Raw genomic sequence first — 16,184 nt, forward strand, 5'->3', positions numbered from 1 at the left:
AAAAAAAAATATGGAAGATGAAAGCATTAAAAACAGAAGACGTAAATACAAAATACAAGGGGTAAGTTCTACTTGCTTGGGTCAATTAGTACCTAGTACCTACCTAATAATGAGAACAATTATTATTGTTTCTAATGAGCAAAGGAGTTATCAAGAGATGGATAACAATAACAAACCTTCATAAAGATTGTTAGAATCTAAGTAATCAAGAATATGATGAATTATAATTTTATTATGATAAGAGCTTTTTATGAAACACATGGACAACAGATGCTAAACAGAAAGTTGGATCAACTGCAACATGTTGTCTTTAGTTCAAGTTACAAGTGATATGATTGGACCCAATTACCGTCTGTCTACACGTCTACAGGTGTCTCATTGATTAAATTTCAGCAATGGTACCCTTATGGTATCATTGATTTTTAATTTGATAATGCTTGATGAACTGTGTACCCCCATTAACCGCATCAAGCTTCCAAGCTTGTTCCAACGATCTAAGTTCTTATACTTGATAAATTATTCAGAATTGCAAATCCTTCGCAATCGCAATGCCAAGGTGTGCCTAGAAAACTGAAATGTGGATTTAAAGTTTCAAATTTCAAGTATGTACCTACCTAGATATTGTTCAATGATTATGCCTCCCTTTAGACAATTTTCAGTTCGAACTTTGACTTGATTGGGCGAGAAGGAAAGTTCGTTCACTGATAGAAAATCTACAACAGAAAGACTTTAACAAGACAAGGAATGAATGAACTTGGTTCCACGTTACGACAGATAAACCAGACTCCAAAGATTAATTGCCATCTGACAGTAGTGACAATGACTTGAATGAAACATAAATCTTTACGGATCTTAGATTTCATACTCGTCCTCAGAAGAAAAAGAAACCAACTTCGAAAGAACATAAAATAAGTTGGTAATAAAAAAATCCCAACTTTCTGTTATCCTACTATATGTGTATGACTTATATGAGTAGCATTCTTAACTAAGTACACTCCCACGTACTTGCTTTGTATTCGCATTTGATTTTCTCGGATGGCAAAACTTGAAATTAAAGGCTGAGTTTCATACTCGTCCTCCGAAGAAAAAGAAACCAACTTCGAAAGAACATAAAATAAGTTGGTAATAAAAAAATCCCAACTTTCTGTTATCCTACTATGTGTATGACTTATATGAGTAGCATTCTTAACTAAGTACACTCCCACGTACTTGCTTTGTATTCGCATTTGATTTTCTCGGATGGCCACGTAACATGCGAGCCCAGATTGAATCGAAACGAGTTCAGACAACCCTCAGAATCACAGCTTGCTCTTGACCTGCATGGTTTCTTCATAACAATCACAACTATTATTGTCCAGAAGCAGATGGTTCTCATTTGTCATACTCGTCCTCAGAAGAAAAAGAAACCAACTTTGAAAGAACATAAAATAAGTTGGTAATAAAAAAAATTCCAACTCTCTGTTATCCTACTATATGTGTATGACTTATATGAGTAGCATTCTTAACTAAGCACACTCCCACGTACTTGCTTTGTATTCGCATTTGATTTTCTCGGATGGCCACGTAACATGCGAGCCCAGATTGAATCGAAACGAGTTCAGACATCCCTCAGAATCACAACTTGCTCTTGACCTGCATGGTTTCTTCATAACAATCACAACTATTATTGTCCAGAAGCAGATGGTTCTCATTTTCCTTTGACTCTACGCATTCTTATCAAATTGTCAACATTTGTTACGGAAACAGATAAAAAACATAGAAAATAAAAACTTTTTTACTAAAAAATGTACCTAAAAAAGGCTCAAACACAGCTGTTCTTTTGATTAAAAGATCAAAACAGTTTTCTCTAATTAGACGGGAAAAACTTGGTGTAAAATAACTTCCATGATTATGTTGACTGGTCAGAAATGTCAGAATAGAATAATACAATTCGCTGAATCGACACTAGAACGTAGAAAGTTACATGCCGACGGAACAAAAATGGGTATGATGATGACAGGATATCAAGATAACCATCAGATAATCTGCTAATGATGACAGAACATGTTGGAGAAATCGGAAGGCCAAATCCGCAGGTAGCATGGTCACAATGGTCAGCTATCCCAAAAAAAGAAGCCCTTAACAACTTTTCAAAACAAACAATACACCCCAAACACTTGTAAGAGTACGTAACGACTTGGTTCCTGGAAATGTATTCCAGGGTATTGACAACTGCTTCGGAACTGCATGGTGTATTAGCGACTATTTGTTTTCTTTTCCATGGGGAAAACAAGACTTTGTTTGAGTCCTGTTGGTAGCCTGATGAAGCGTAAAATATTTTATTACGGATTCGTAATAAATCACCTCACAAAACAGGAGAGAACGTTTCTAATGTTTCTATAGCCAAGTTCACAACGCAGTGGGGGATGAACGAAACGGGGGGAAATAAAGGGTATGGGCACATCCACTAATAAGGCTCTAGCTAGTATGAATAATTGTGGAAGTGTTGAAATAAGAATCAGTGTTTATTAGGGTCTGTTGCACATTTCAGGCGACTATGCGCTACAAAGCAGATACATTTTGGCACATAGAATTTTTTTTTGTCCATCTTTTGTCATTCCAAGAGCTTTCCAATTTGTCGTCTCCTCTGTTATAGGTTTCTCCCTTCGCAATATCCACCACTAATCGAGCACCTTTCTTGTCTTTTTATTTCGAAAATATTTTCCAAAATTTTCAACCTTTGTTAGTTTCGATGTAAAGAAATGAAACTCGAAAGACCTTGAGCAGTACAATTTGAATTTTCAGTTTGGTGTCGTTTTACTTCCACGATTTTGAGACCAACATTTTGAGATACACCTACCTTTTATACGAGTACCTACCATGGGAAATTTTTAGTGGATGTGTCAAAACTCCGAAGGTCCTGGAATTTTCATTCTCTTATATTATATTTCATGTCAGTTCATTCTGTATCTGTCATGAAATCAAATTAGTGGATGCGCCAAATTTTCCTCAGTATAAATCGGTTCATATTCGTACTATCCTGAAATTGGTGGATGTGTGGAATTTCCCACATGTTATTTCATGTAGTTAGACTCTACTTTAGGGGTAAGTCTTGTAAAACCGTACAGTGGCATTTTCTCAGTACCTATTAGTTTTTAACACTAGTAGTTCAGTGAACTGTTAAACTCACACGGATAAAGGCCTGACCGAGTTCAAATGAGCAAATGTAGGTACAAATTCGATACATAATTGCCAATTAAATAAAACCAATGTATTTTGTTTCCTTCTTTCAACCATTTTTGGAGTTCTTTGAAGGCTTCGGTGGCCAATTGTATGAAGCTTCATCCAGTTCATTAATAAGAATAAAGGGTATGGGCACATCCACTAATAAGGCTCTAGCTAGTATGAATAATTGTGGAAGACAGTGGAAGTGTTGAAATAAGAATCAGTGGTTATTAGGGTCCGTTGCATATTTCAGGCGACTACGCGCTACAAAGCAGATACATTTTGGCACATGGAAGTTTCTTTTCGTCCATCTTTTGTCATTCCAATAGCTTTCCAATTTGTCGTCTCCTCTGTTATAGGTTTCTCCCTTCGCAATATCCACCACTAATCGAGCACCTTTCTCGTCTTTTTATTTCGAAAATATTTTCCAAAATTTTCAACCTTTGTTAGTTTCGATGTAAAGAAATGAAACTCGAAAGACCTTGAGCACTACAATTTGAATTTTCAGTTTGGTATCGTTTTACTTCCACGATTTTGAGACCAACATTTTGAGATACACCTACTTTTTATACGAGTACCTACTATGGGAAATTTTTAGTGGATGTGTAAAAACTCCGAAGGTCCTGGAATTTTCATTCTCTTATATTATATTTCATGTCAGTTCATTCTGTATTTGTCATGAAATCAAATTAGTGGATGCGCCAAATTTTCCTCAGTATAAATCGGTTCATATTCGTACTATCCTGAAATTGGTGGATGTGTGGAATTTTCCACATGTTATTTCATGTAGTTAGACTCTACTTTAGGGGTAAGTCTTGTAAAACCGTATAGTGGCATTTTCTCAGTACCTACTAGTTTTTAACACTAGTAGTTCAGTGAACTGTTAAACTCACACGGATAAAGGCCTGACCGAGTTCAAATGAGCAAATCTAGGTACAAATTCGATACATAATTGCCAATTAAATAAAACCAATCTATTTTGTTTCCTTCTTTCAACCATTTTTGGAGTTCTTTGAAGGCTTCGGTGGCCAATTGTATGAAGCTTCATCCAGTTCATTAATAATGGGCCCTCTGACAAGGGTTTCAAATAGATTATCATTATAATTTCAGAGCTCAGTTCCCTTTTCTTTTCGGTCTCCTATTAGTACGTTCTTTTCGTTTGGATTATTCTGCTTCAATGCAATTGGTCATCAGATTGAGTTGCTTGTCTTCTATTCAACCTGTCAACACCCTAGCGAGCCCTATTGGGATTTCCACATAAAATATATCTTCAGTTGATTTTTTTTTTTTTTCAGACTTGGGATTCGGGACCTAATGGTTACCAAATGAGACCTGTTGGATCTGTCAGGTCGAGTTACTGTCAGACCCACTGAGCCATGCTGGAGTACAAGAACTAATTTAAGCTCTTCTTTGGAAGGATTTCCACATAAAATATATCTTCAGTTGATTTTTTTTTTCAGACTTGGGATTCGGGACCTAATGGTTACCAAACGAGACCTGTTGGATCTGTCAGGTCGAGTTACTGTCAGACCCACTGAGCCATGGTGGAGTACAAGAACTAATTTGGGCTCTTCTTTGGAATATTTCGATAGACGACGACGGTTAGAGTTCCCAGTTTTTTGTGACCTCAGATTGATCTGACGCTGAAATTTTCAAATAAATGAAGGAAGAACTGCATCGGCTCGAGACGGTTAGAGTTCCCAGTTTTTTGTGACCTCAGATTGATCTGACGCTGAAATTTTCAAATAAATGAAGGAAGAACTGCATCGGCTCGGATTTGTACATTCTCAAAATTTGATCCTGTTTGGGCTGTCTCGGTTTAGCCTGACCAAAAAAGAGAGTAGAAAAAGGGAGAGGAAAGAAACGATTTTACGTTCACTTTGAGCGGACTTCAATGGGTAATCTGAAAATATCGGGAGTAGGTACAGCCTTTTGATCCTGTTTAGGCTGTCTCGGTTTAGCCTGACCAAAAAAGAGCGTAGAAAAAGGGAGAGGAAAGAAACAATTTTACGTTCACTTTGAGCGGACTTCAATGGGTAATCTGAAAATATCGGGAGTAGGTACAGCCTATTTTAGGAACCCCTGCACCCCTGCCACGCAACGCTGTATTCAAGGGATCGATCCCAGCTACCGACCCGATTTTCCACTTTCCGTTCGGTGAAACACTTCGTCAGTGAAACATAATTCTTTAATCTTCTTTAGAAAACAGAACAAGCTACGACATAATTTATCGTGCCGAAGAAATGTAGCTCATTCTAGATTTCTAGAAATGGTGTAAAAAAATATCAAAAGAAATTCTCCTGAGAACCCGCCACGCACATGCATTTCTTGTTAGTGTGTAAGAATTTACTTGTAAAAATTTCTCGCTGTCATGGTATAGTACGAAATGGAACTAAAAAGCAAGAAACAAGCAAAACGCCTAGTTTGGAAAAATGAGAAACATTTGAAAATTACTGGATTGTCCAGATTTGGAATCATAATCATAGTTGCAAATGTTTCAATAAGTGTGCAATTCATTGAACCTAGCGTGCAACTGAGCATAAAATGCATGCATTGATTTTGTTTGGCAAGAGCATCGAGCTATCGAAACAAAATTTCAAGTACCTATTAAACAGTAAAGATATTACTTCTTTCAAGTACATAATATCTTTTAGGCTGGCGGTTGGTTCTGCACCCCTGCCACGCAACGCTGTATTCAAGGGATCGATCCCAGCTACCGACCCGATTTTCCACTTTCCGTTCGGTGAAACACTTCGTCAGTGAAACATAATTCTTTAATCTTCTTTAGAAAACAGAACAAGCTACGACATAATTTATCGTGCCGAAGAAATGTAGCTAATTCTAGATTTCTAGAAATGGTGTAAAAAAATATCAAAAGAAATTCTCCTGAGAACCCGCCACGCACATGCATTTCTTGTTAGTGTGTAAGAATTTGCTTGGAAAAATTTTTCGCTGTCATGGTATAGTACGAAATGGAACTAAAAAGCAAGAAACAAGCAAAACGCCTAGTTTAGAAAAATGAGAAACATTTGAAAATTACTGGATTGTCCAGATTTGGAATCATAATCATAGTTGCAAATATTTCAATAAGTGTGCAATTCATTGAACCTAGCGTGCAACTGAACATAAAATGCATGCATTGATTTTGTTTGGCAAGAGCATCGACCTATCGAAACAAAATTTCAAGTACCTATTAAACAGTAAAGATATTACTTCTTTCAAGTACATAATATCTTTTAGGCTGGCGGTTGGTTTTTAAAAATATATAATTATTTCTTCTTCTCGATTTAGACCAGAAATTGGTACCCTTTCGAGGAATTTTGTGATTTGTGGCTAATAGTGAATGCCATTCCATAAGCATTGTTTGAAAAATCCTTGGAACAATATGAACAATGTCAGGACAAGTTATGGCCAATGTTGACATAGGAACTTTCATGGAATGTCGTGGACATTTTTTACCGCCAGAAGAATTTCAAATCTCTGAACATCGAACAAGACTTTGGAAACAAGATCGAGTTACATTCTTTTTTCCTGATGTTTCAAAAAAATCTCTTGTACTAAATTTGTCACTGGTCAGTTTGGATTAAGGACAACCAAAAGGACCAGTTCCCACCAAGTTGTTATTAAATAAAAAAAAATTTTAAATCCTCGGATAGAGGTGGTCAGTTTTGGCAAATTTTTTCATCGTATGGTATGGTAAAATTACCAATTTCGCTATAATACTTGTGTGTGCAAGTGTGAGCCTCTGAACTGATTTTTATACTGAAGGAAATTTAGCACATCCACTAATACGTACTTGCATGTGATTATTCTGTAGGAAATTCGGGCACATCAACCAATTTCGCTGCAATACAACTTGTGTTGTGAAGTGATTTTATACTGAAGGAAATTTGGCTCAGCCACCAATTTCATAAGTCGTTTTCACCGACCTAATCTTTGTATCTTAGTATAGCTTATGCTTTCGTAATGCGGGCTACAAGCTTGCAAAATTTTGACTGAATTTATAAAGTTAAAGGTGAAACAGATTAGGAGCATCCACAGGAAATCCAACAAGACACCACTTTCCTCAGCACTGGCAAAGTGGAACTGAAAATACTGAATAGAGATTCTACATACACACACCTATGTATTTCTATCTTTGTAACTTTGTATCTTTAAGTGGTTTTGCTGACTTTGAACTTTCAAACGGTTACACTTTATTATACTCAGAGAGAGAGAGAGAGAGAGAGAGAGAGAGAGAGAGAGAGAGAGAGAGAGAGAGAGAGAGAGAGAGAGAACTTTTTAGATATGTCTTCATAACCAAATTTACACTGTTACGTCGGCATCGTCCCAAGCACAAGATCATGTTTATAACCAACAGTATACCGTTGTGCTACCATTCAGAAGGAAAGGATCGAATTAATAATAATGCAAATTTTGGATTCATCTAACTTATTTATGTACTAAATAAACATCAACTTTCAAAGATTTTTCCTAGGTACAAAGTATAAAAACCTAAGTATAAAAAGATCTTGGACAATATTTCACTTTTTAGAGATGTCTTTATAACCAAATTTACACCGTTACGTCGGCATCGTCCCAAGCACAAGATCATGTTTATAACCAACACTATACCGTTGTGCTACCATTCAGAAGGAAAGGATAATGCAAATTTTGGATTCATCTAACGTATTTATATGTACTAAATAAACATCAACTTTCAAAGATTTTTCCTAGGTACAAAGTATAAAAACCTAAGTATAAAAAGATCTTGGACAATATTTTCTTTCCTTCCAGGGCTTCCACAATTAAGAAGAAGAGTGTGTGACCGAGTCGAACGACACATCTACTAAATCGAAATAAAAGGAAAATTGGCACATCCCCTAAAATCTAATAAACCGTACCACCTTTTGCTCCCAAAGTGACTAGAATGTCTCTTTCTCCTCCATTCCCCTCGAATTAAGAAGAAGAGTGTGTGACCGAGTCGAACGACACATCTACTAAATCGAAATAAAAGGGAAATTGGCACATCCCCTAAAATCTAATAAACCGTACCACCTTTTGCTCCCAAAGTGACTAGAATGTCTCTTTCTCCTCCATTCCCCTCGTCTGAAAGAAGAACCAAGTAAAGTAGTGAAAGGCGTAAGAAAGTTTCACCAGCACGAACTTCCTCGAGTTGATTTGTATCTCGGATACTATTGCTATTGTAGTTCTGTTCTTGTAGTTGTTGTTTGTAGCGAGTGAATCCTGCACGGTGATTGGCGGAATGACTTACTGGCCAATCATGCTTGTACCCGCCGGGCTTACATCTTAATTAACACTTGGGCTCCAGAGCCAGGCGCGGATTTGAGCAGGCACCTTTTAAGTTTTTTTTATTTACGGTCGCGCTGCGCGCTCCCGGGGGCTTCGCGTGGTTGTGCATGGGGTCGCGCTTCGCGCTCCCTTGTTTGTGGTCGCGCTGCGCGCTCCCGGGGCTTCGCGGGGTGTGCATGAGGTCGCGCTTCGCGCTCCCTTGGCTTCGCCCCTGAACCTTATATCGTGCCTGAGTTTTGTCTCGAAGAAATGAAAACTAAAATTGAGAGCAAAATATTTAACGTAGGAAAAGTTTTGCTGGCCTCAAACCTTGTTCCCTGTGTATTTCTTATGGGGGGACTAAAAAACGTCAATATCTGGAGAACGGTTTGGAATTTCGGGATTTTCCGATTTTTCCCAGTGCCTACAAAAAATAAGGAATCCAATGGTGAAAACCGCATCTTCCGAGCGGGTTGTGCATGGTGTCGCGCTGCGCGCTCCCCGAGCTTCGCGGGGTTGTGAATGTGGTCGCGCTTCGCGCTCCCTTGTTTACGGTCGCGCTGCGCGCTCCCGAGGCTTCGCGGGATGTGCATGAGGTCGGCTTCGCGCTTTTGGTTTGTCTGTCTGTAAGTTTCACTGTAACTCTGAGAAGGTATTTCTACTTCTCACAAAACAAGGAGAATTTTTCCTCTTAGTGTGAGAAGAGTACATAAATCAAATACATAAATAATACCTGTTATCTTTAGCTATACATTGTACTCATATTATGTATGTTATGCCAAATAAATTGTACAAATAGGTAAATTACAAAAAAAAAAAATCCGATTTTTATTAAATTTGCCAAAAATATCCAACACCTAAAGGGAATTTGCTCGATAGATGTTGAGTTCCATCGGGACTTGAGAGCACCCTGCAAGGGTCAATTTAAGCTGATAAAAAACTCCAAGGGTCAATTTTAACTCCTAAAAGAACTCCATCTCTTTAAAATTTAAACGTTTTCATCTTGTCCTCTCTTTGAAACAATCCCTACGTTCTATAGTCTATACCAACCCTACCTCTCGTCTATAAGAACAAGAAGACCTAAAAGATAAAAACGGATGGTAGAAAGATATTTTTTTAGAGGCTACAAATCAGATTCCTGATAAATTAGGTGTCTTTGAAGCTTAACTGGTAAAAGAAGTAAAAAAAATGTACCAAAATTATTACGGCCATTATTTTTTTGCACACAACGCTATAAAAAATTATTTAAACTGGTTAGTTTCATGTTGAAGATAATATGTACAGCTTTATTAGAATCGTTAATTTTTTTTTTTATTTTTATTTTGCTGTGTTCAGAATCACAGCTTGCTCTTGACCTGCATGGTTTCTTCATAACAATCACAACTATTATTGTCCAGAAGCAGATGGTTCTCATTTTCCTTTGACTCTACGCATTCTTATCAAATTGTCAACATTACGGAAACAGATAAAAAACATAGAAAATAAAAACTTTTTACTAAAAAATATACCTAAAAAAGGCTCAAACACAGCCGTTCTTTTGATTAAAAGATCAAAACAGTTTTCTCTAATTAGACGGGAAAAACTTGGTGTAAAATAACTTCCATGATTATGTTGACTGGTCAGAAATGTCAGAATAGAATAATACAATTCGCTGAATCGACACTAGAACGTAGAAAGTTACATGCCGACGGAACAAAAATGGGTATGATGATGACAGGATATCAAGATAACCATCAGATAATCTGCTAATGATGACAGAACATGTTGGAGAAATCGGAAGGCCAAATCCGCAGGTAGCATGGTCACAATGGTCAGCTATCCCAAAAAAAGAAGCCCTTAACAACTTTTCAAAACAAACAATACACCCCAAACACTTGTAAGAGTACGTAACGACTTGGTTCCTGGAAATGTATTCCAGGGTATTGACAACTGCTTCGGAACTGCATGGTGTATTAGCGACTATTTGTTTTCTACTTGCTCTTGACCTGCATGGTTTCTTCATAACAATCACAACTATTACTGTCCAGAAGCAGATGGTTCTCATGTTCCTTTGACTCTACGCATTCTTATCAAATTGTCAACATTTGTTACGGAAACAGATAAAAAACATAGAAAATAAAAACTTTTTTACTAAAAAATGTACCTAAAAAAGGCTCAAACACAGCTGTTCTTTTGATTAAAAGATCAAAACAGTTTTCTCTAATTAGACGGGAAAAACTTGGTGTAAAATAACTTCCATGATTATGTTGACTGGTCAGAAATGTCAGAATAGAATAATACAATTCGCTGAATCGACACTAGAACGTAGAAAGTTACATGCCGACGGAACAAAAATGGGTATGATGATGACAGGATATCAAGATAACCATCAGATAATCTGCTAATGATGACAGAACATGTTGGAGAAATCGGAAGGCCAAATCCGCAGGTAGCATGGTCACAATGGTCAGCTATCCCAAAAAAAGAAGCCCTTAACAACTTTTCAAAACAAACAATACACCTCAAACACTTGTAAGAGAACGTAACGACTTGGTTCCTGGAAATGTATTCCAGGGTATTGACAACTGCTTCGGAACTGCATGGTGTATTAGCGACTATTTGTTTTCTTAATATATCTTTTTCATTTCTCCCTCTCTACCCCGCCTCGGGCCAATCCTTTCTTATTTAAATGGTCTTTTCCACTCCCTTAACCTACTTCAATCCTCCTTAAAACATTCTCCCTCCTTACAATTCCTTATTTTTCTCTTCGAAAAATTTCAGACCCATTTTTCTACCCAAATAATGATGTGTTCCCCCTTTCTTTTCGCTCCTTCCTTCGCATTGAAATATTTCCAACTCATTTGCGTTCTGTACATTTAGGTCTTCTTTGCTTTTCATGTATTTGTACATGGCCAATTTGGTTCAACAATGTCACTTTTATTATTATTTGTATTAGGAGTATAGTAAGAAAAGGAAAATTTCCTCAGCAAATAGCCACATAGGGAAAAATATTAGTATACCTATAAGGGATTTTTTTTCTATATCGTAAACAGGCCACGTACTCATGCTAACAAGCTATTGGCATTCAAATGGGTGACCACCATTTGAGAGCTCCATTTGCTATTTGATTCAAGGTGCACTCAGCCTTGTACAGGAATAAAATATTGTCCTAAATTACCTATTACAAGTTGATTGAGAGCCTAGTTAGCATGGAGGGTAGAGCATCTACCTTGTAAGCGCTAGGTCGCGGGTTCGATCAACGCCCGGGGCGAGCTTTATCCTAAACAGATAAGGTTCGTTCTCGGAACGGCTGGCTTTCTCCTATCCTGTCTTCCTTCTTTCTTCGATTTCGGGACGATAAGACCTTAGCACTTACAGTTCCCTTTATCCATTGAAATCTCTAGGGGGGAATTGAATAGCTCATCCTTAAACGGGATTTAGCTAAAAAGTTGATGAAAACTTCTGTCAATACCTGTCATCGAAGTAGAATCCTCCACAGTGTGACATCCGGATGAGTTCCGTGTCAGTAGTCGGTGTTCCACTGTCCAGAGCACAACCTCGTACTGTCATACTATCACCGGTATCATCTGAAACCAAATAGAATTCCTTGGGTCAATACACAATACTTGATTGAAGTTTTTGACAGAGTTAGACTGTTGGAAAATTTCCGTCTTTCCCGGCAATGGAACCAGCTGATTGGTCAATGAATGTTGACGGTGCTCGTCAGCTGGTGTTAGTGGTGGTTCTAATGATCGGACTTGATTTTCGAATTGGCAATGAGTAAACGGAAATATATACATGTACTCGTATATTTTCGAAATTAGATATGTAGTTAGGTATCTACATATCTTTCTGCAGTCTAGGGAGAGGTAGGTAGTTATTTGTTAGAGAAGAGGTGGGACGGGGATTATGCAGTTTGTTAACATTTTTTTTTTACTTACTTAATTACTTCCCTTCCTCTTTATCCCTCTCTATTTCTCTTTTGTTAGGAAGGTGCTTCCATTTTCTTTTCATTTCTACAAAAATAAATACCTGAAGACTTTATTCAAATAAATTGTACAATTGTAGATGTACTAGTCCTTTCGAATGCTAGCCTGCTTAGCTGATTTCCGAGAAGAATGGATGAATGTCTTACAGTTTCCTCAAGTGAAACCTCTTAAAAGCCAGCCTAGTTAGCTTAGTTGGTATTGCGTCTGACTTGTAAGCGCTAGGCCGCGGGTTCGATTCCCGCCCGGGGCGGATTTTATCCTGATGGGATAATGTTCGTTCTCGGAACGGCTGGCTTTCTCCTATCCTGTCTTCCTTCTCTCTCCGATTTCGGGACGATAAGACCCTAGAGTTACAGTTCCCTCTGTCAAACCTCTTAAAAAAAAAAAAAAAAAAAAAAAAAAAAAAAAAAAAAAAAAAAAACAAAAAAACAAAACTCTCCAATTAAAAAGTACCTAGCTATAATGTATTCCAATTTCTTCTTTCACAAGTTCAATGGCTAGTAGGTTTAGATAAGAGTTACTTGCTGGTCCAAAAATAGCTGAAATTGGGCTTTCCTTCAAGCTTATGGGATCCTTGATTGCTTTCCATGCCCAAAGGACAATTTTTTACTTTCTATTACTACAGTATAGCGAGCTATACTAGTTTTCTTTAGATTTCAAAAACTCTTTTGTCCATTAACTACTTTAGTGAAGAAAATGTTTCCCACAAGTTCTGTTGAGCCGCCCCTAAAGTGTTGTTTTCTATACCTGCTAGCAATTTAATGCTATACGGGGTGGCTTGTGACCTCGAGAATCGATGAGAGAAAAACGCCAACCTCAAGAACAGAACGAAAGATCTTGGAGGGCAGCGCATTTGTCTTGTAAACGTTAGGTCGTGGGTCCGATTCCCGCCCGGGGCGGATTTTATCCTCAACAGAGAAGATTCGTTCTCGGAACGGCTGGCTTTCTCCTATCCTGTCTTCCTTCTCTTTTCGCTTTCGGGACTATAAGATCTTAGCAGTTACTTACAGGTAATTCTATCTAATTTCTAAGCTCTCTCTCTCTGTCTCTGTCTCTCTCTCTCTCTCTCTCTCTCTCTCTCTCTCTCTCTTGTATATGGGTTCGAGTCTCGTCCCTTCCCTATGTCCGAAATTGTTTGATTCCCCCTGTACATCTCATATTCCTCATCTGGGTACCTGTAGTTACCTATAATGTCTTCATTTACTTGGAAGATTGATGCTGGCTCCATACAGGCTTCATCTCGCCCCAAGGGGTTTCAACAACACCTGCCATCTTGCCGTGTATACCAATCTTTTTCCAACAACCCAAAAAGCTCTTAGAGGAGAAAAAGAAGAAGAAGAAGAAGAAGAAGAAGAAGAAGAAGAGGAGGAGGAGGAAGAAAAGAAGAAGATGAAGAAAGAATATGTAAAAAGAAGGAACATGTAAAAAAGAAGTTGTTTGTGTAGATTTTGCAAAACAAGGGGAAATAATGTTCTTAGTTTTTTTTTTTACCAATGTTTAGATAAGAATTGAGAATTGTTATATTGGTCGTGACAATTTATCATAAATTATGAAAATAAAGCTAATAATGTCCGTTTTAATCTCGAGTCAACACGAAAACTTGAGAGAGAGAGAGAGAGAGAGAGAACATGTGAGATCTTAAATTGGAATGACCAAAAAGAAATAAAAGAAACCCATTTTAAATTCAACCATCTAATGAATCCTGGTAATAAAAAGGTAAACACCTGTTTTAAGCTAGCCTCAGAGGTAATTATGAAAGCAATTAGGGGATGACAACAAATAAAACATTTAATATAGAAAATGGAAATTTTGAAACTAGCCCTTAAGTACCTACTTAAATGTAATTCCAAAGAAATTCAGGCCCTTGCCCTTGGCAGATCTTTTAGGTCTACAGATGCTTTCTTATAGGGTATTTTAAATCGATCCTTTCTTCAATCCTGTAGGAACTAGTGGTCTTGAAGCTTTGATTTCATCAACGATTTTGTTCGAAATCCAAATCCTTCACATAGAGAAGGGTTTCAAAACTGAAATTGCTCTGGACTCATCATTTACATCATTGTACTTGTGATACTAAACAAAGGTCGCATAGGTCGCTTTTCTTCAAGTGAATTCTCGTCTCCATTTTTTTTTTTTTTATTTTTTTATCGCGAATAAAATATCGCGATAAAAAAATATTCGGCGGTCCCAAAGTACTGTAAAACGTTCTGTGTAAATATTTACGCTTACGTAAGTTCATTAGAAATTAATTATATGAGCAGTAAACACTTTCTAACTAAAGTATACACCTTGAAACAGGCGGAAATTTACGAAGACAATTTACGCCTGTAGGTATGCAACTCGTTCTCTAAGTATCTCTTCAGAAACATGGGATAAGTAGAAAAAATACTTCACTGCTAGAATGACCAATGAAAAGCCTACATACTCGACCATAATTAAATTATTTAAACATTTTCCTTATTGTTTTAAACCAGAACCAATTTTGGGAACTTTCTAAACCCCACCTCAGCCTCGAATTTTTGATGACAAGTACTTAAGGGAAGTTTTTTTCAAGGTTTAAAGCATTTTCGCATCCCCGTGTGTAAAAAAAAAATAAGAGATCAAGGTGAAAAGTTAACACAACAAGAAGACACGCAAAATTTTGTCCAAACAAAATAATAAGATATCACAGGTTTTTATTTCTTACAATAAATGATTACTGTATGACACATGTTGTTTTCATAGGAACTTGTGATGGGCGACACACAGTAAAACAAGTAAGAGAGGTAAAATCACAGCCTAACATAACTCAAATGCAAATGTTGTACATAGGAACCAATTGGAGGACTGTAGGAATGCGATCAACGGAAAGGAACAAAGAAAGAAAAAAAAATATACAAGATGGAAGTGGAAGAAGGGAGAGAAGGTGAAGTAAAAGCTGAAGAGGTAGAAAAGAAGAGCCAGAGTAGGTATTGAGGGTTACTAAAACTAGGAAAGAAACAAGATGCTTGAAAGTACAACAAAAAATCCCCCAAAAAACAGTTTTTTTTTTTTTGTTTTTTGGCTTTATGGTTTTCTGGACAAAATTTGCACCACCATTTTCGTGTTCCTGGTAAAAAGACCTTTAATTTGATATATAGGTCGACCAGGTTTGGATAAGTCCTTCTATGGGGACAGACCGACCGACCGACCGACCGACCGACAGACAGACTGACAGACACCGAAGCGAAAACAATAGTCCGTCCCTTATACCTTTTTATTACTATTGTAATTATAAAGGAAGGACGGACTAAAAAAAAAAATGGAAGATGAAAGCATTAAAAACAGAAGACGTAAATACAAAATACAAGGGGTAAGTTCTACTTGCTTAGGTCAATTAGGTACTAATTGACCCAAGCAAGTAGAATAATGAGCACAATATGAGCACAATATACCTAATAATGAGGACAATTATTGTTTCTAATGAGTAATGAGCAAAGGAGTTATCAAGATATGGATAACAAACCTTCATAAACTCCAGATTGTTAGAATCTAACTAATCAAGAATATGATGAATCATAATTATGATAAGAGCTTTTTATGAAACACATAACACATGGCTAACAGATGCTAAACAGAAAGTTGGATCAACTGCAACATGTTGTCTTTAGTTCAAGTTACAAGTGATATGATTGGACCCAATTACCGTCATATACAGTGTGTCCACTTTTAATGTGCGCCATAGGAAAAATACATGTAAAAACAGTTTTTCTTGTCTCAAAAGTC

General features: G+C 37.2%; 2 protein-coding genes across 4 annotated transcripts in view; both read right to left on the reverse strand.

The window, feature by feature from the left end:
* The window catches only part of LOC103512966 (major royal jelly protein 1-like), a 17,839-nt gene extending 7,115 nt beyond the window's left edge, over window positions 1-10,724 (reverse strand). The window contains exons 1-3 of one of the 3 annotated variants that reach the window (XM_008477772.2): window positions 10,461-10,709; window positions 1,548-1,632; window positions 1,006-1,027 (exon numbers count right to left, since the gene is read on the reverse strand). In XM_008477772.2, the coding sequence (XP_008475994.2) occupies window positions 1,006-1,027; window positions 1,548-1,632; window positions 10,461-10,519 (166 nt within the window). In that variant the 5' untranslated portion in view covers window positions 10,520-10,709. Of the gene's footprint in view, window positions 1-1,005; window positions 1,028-1,209; window positions 1,372-1,525; window positions 1,633-10,460 lie in introns of those variants that run through there. The other 2 variants (XM_026826291.1, XM_008477773.2) reach the window with 2 other exon arrangements.
* A 1,195-nt stretch (window positions 10,725-11,919) lies between these two features.
* LOC103512969 overlaps window positions 11,920-16,184 on the reverse strand; it is a 20,027-nt gene continuing 15,762 nt past the window's right edge. Inside the window, exon 3 of the mRNA XM_008477776.2 lies at window positions 11,920-12,041. Within this exon, the coding sequence (XP_008475998.1) occupies window positions 11,920-12,041 (122 nt within the window). The remainder of the gene's footprint in view (window positions 12,042-16,184) is intronic.

The sequence above is a fragment of the Diaphorina citri genome, unplaced genomic scaffold (assembly GCF_000475195.1).
Source record: "Diaphorina citri unplaced genomic scaffold, Diaci psyllid genome assembly version 1.1 scaffold905, whole genome shotgun sequence".
Lineage (NCBI taxonomy): Eukaryota > Metazoa > Arthropoda > Insecta > Hemiptera > Psyllidae > Diaphorina > Diaphorina citri.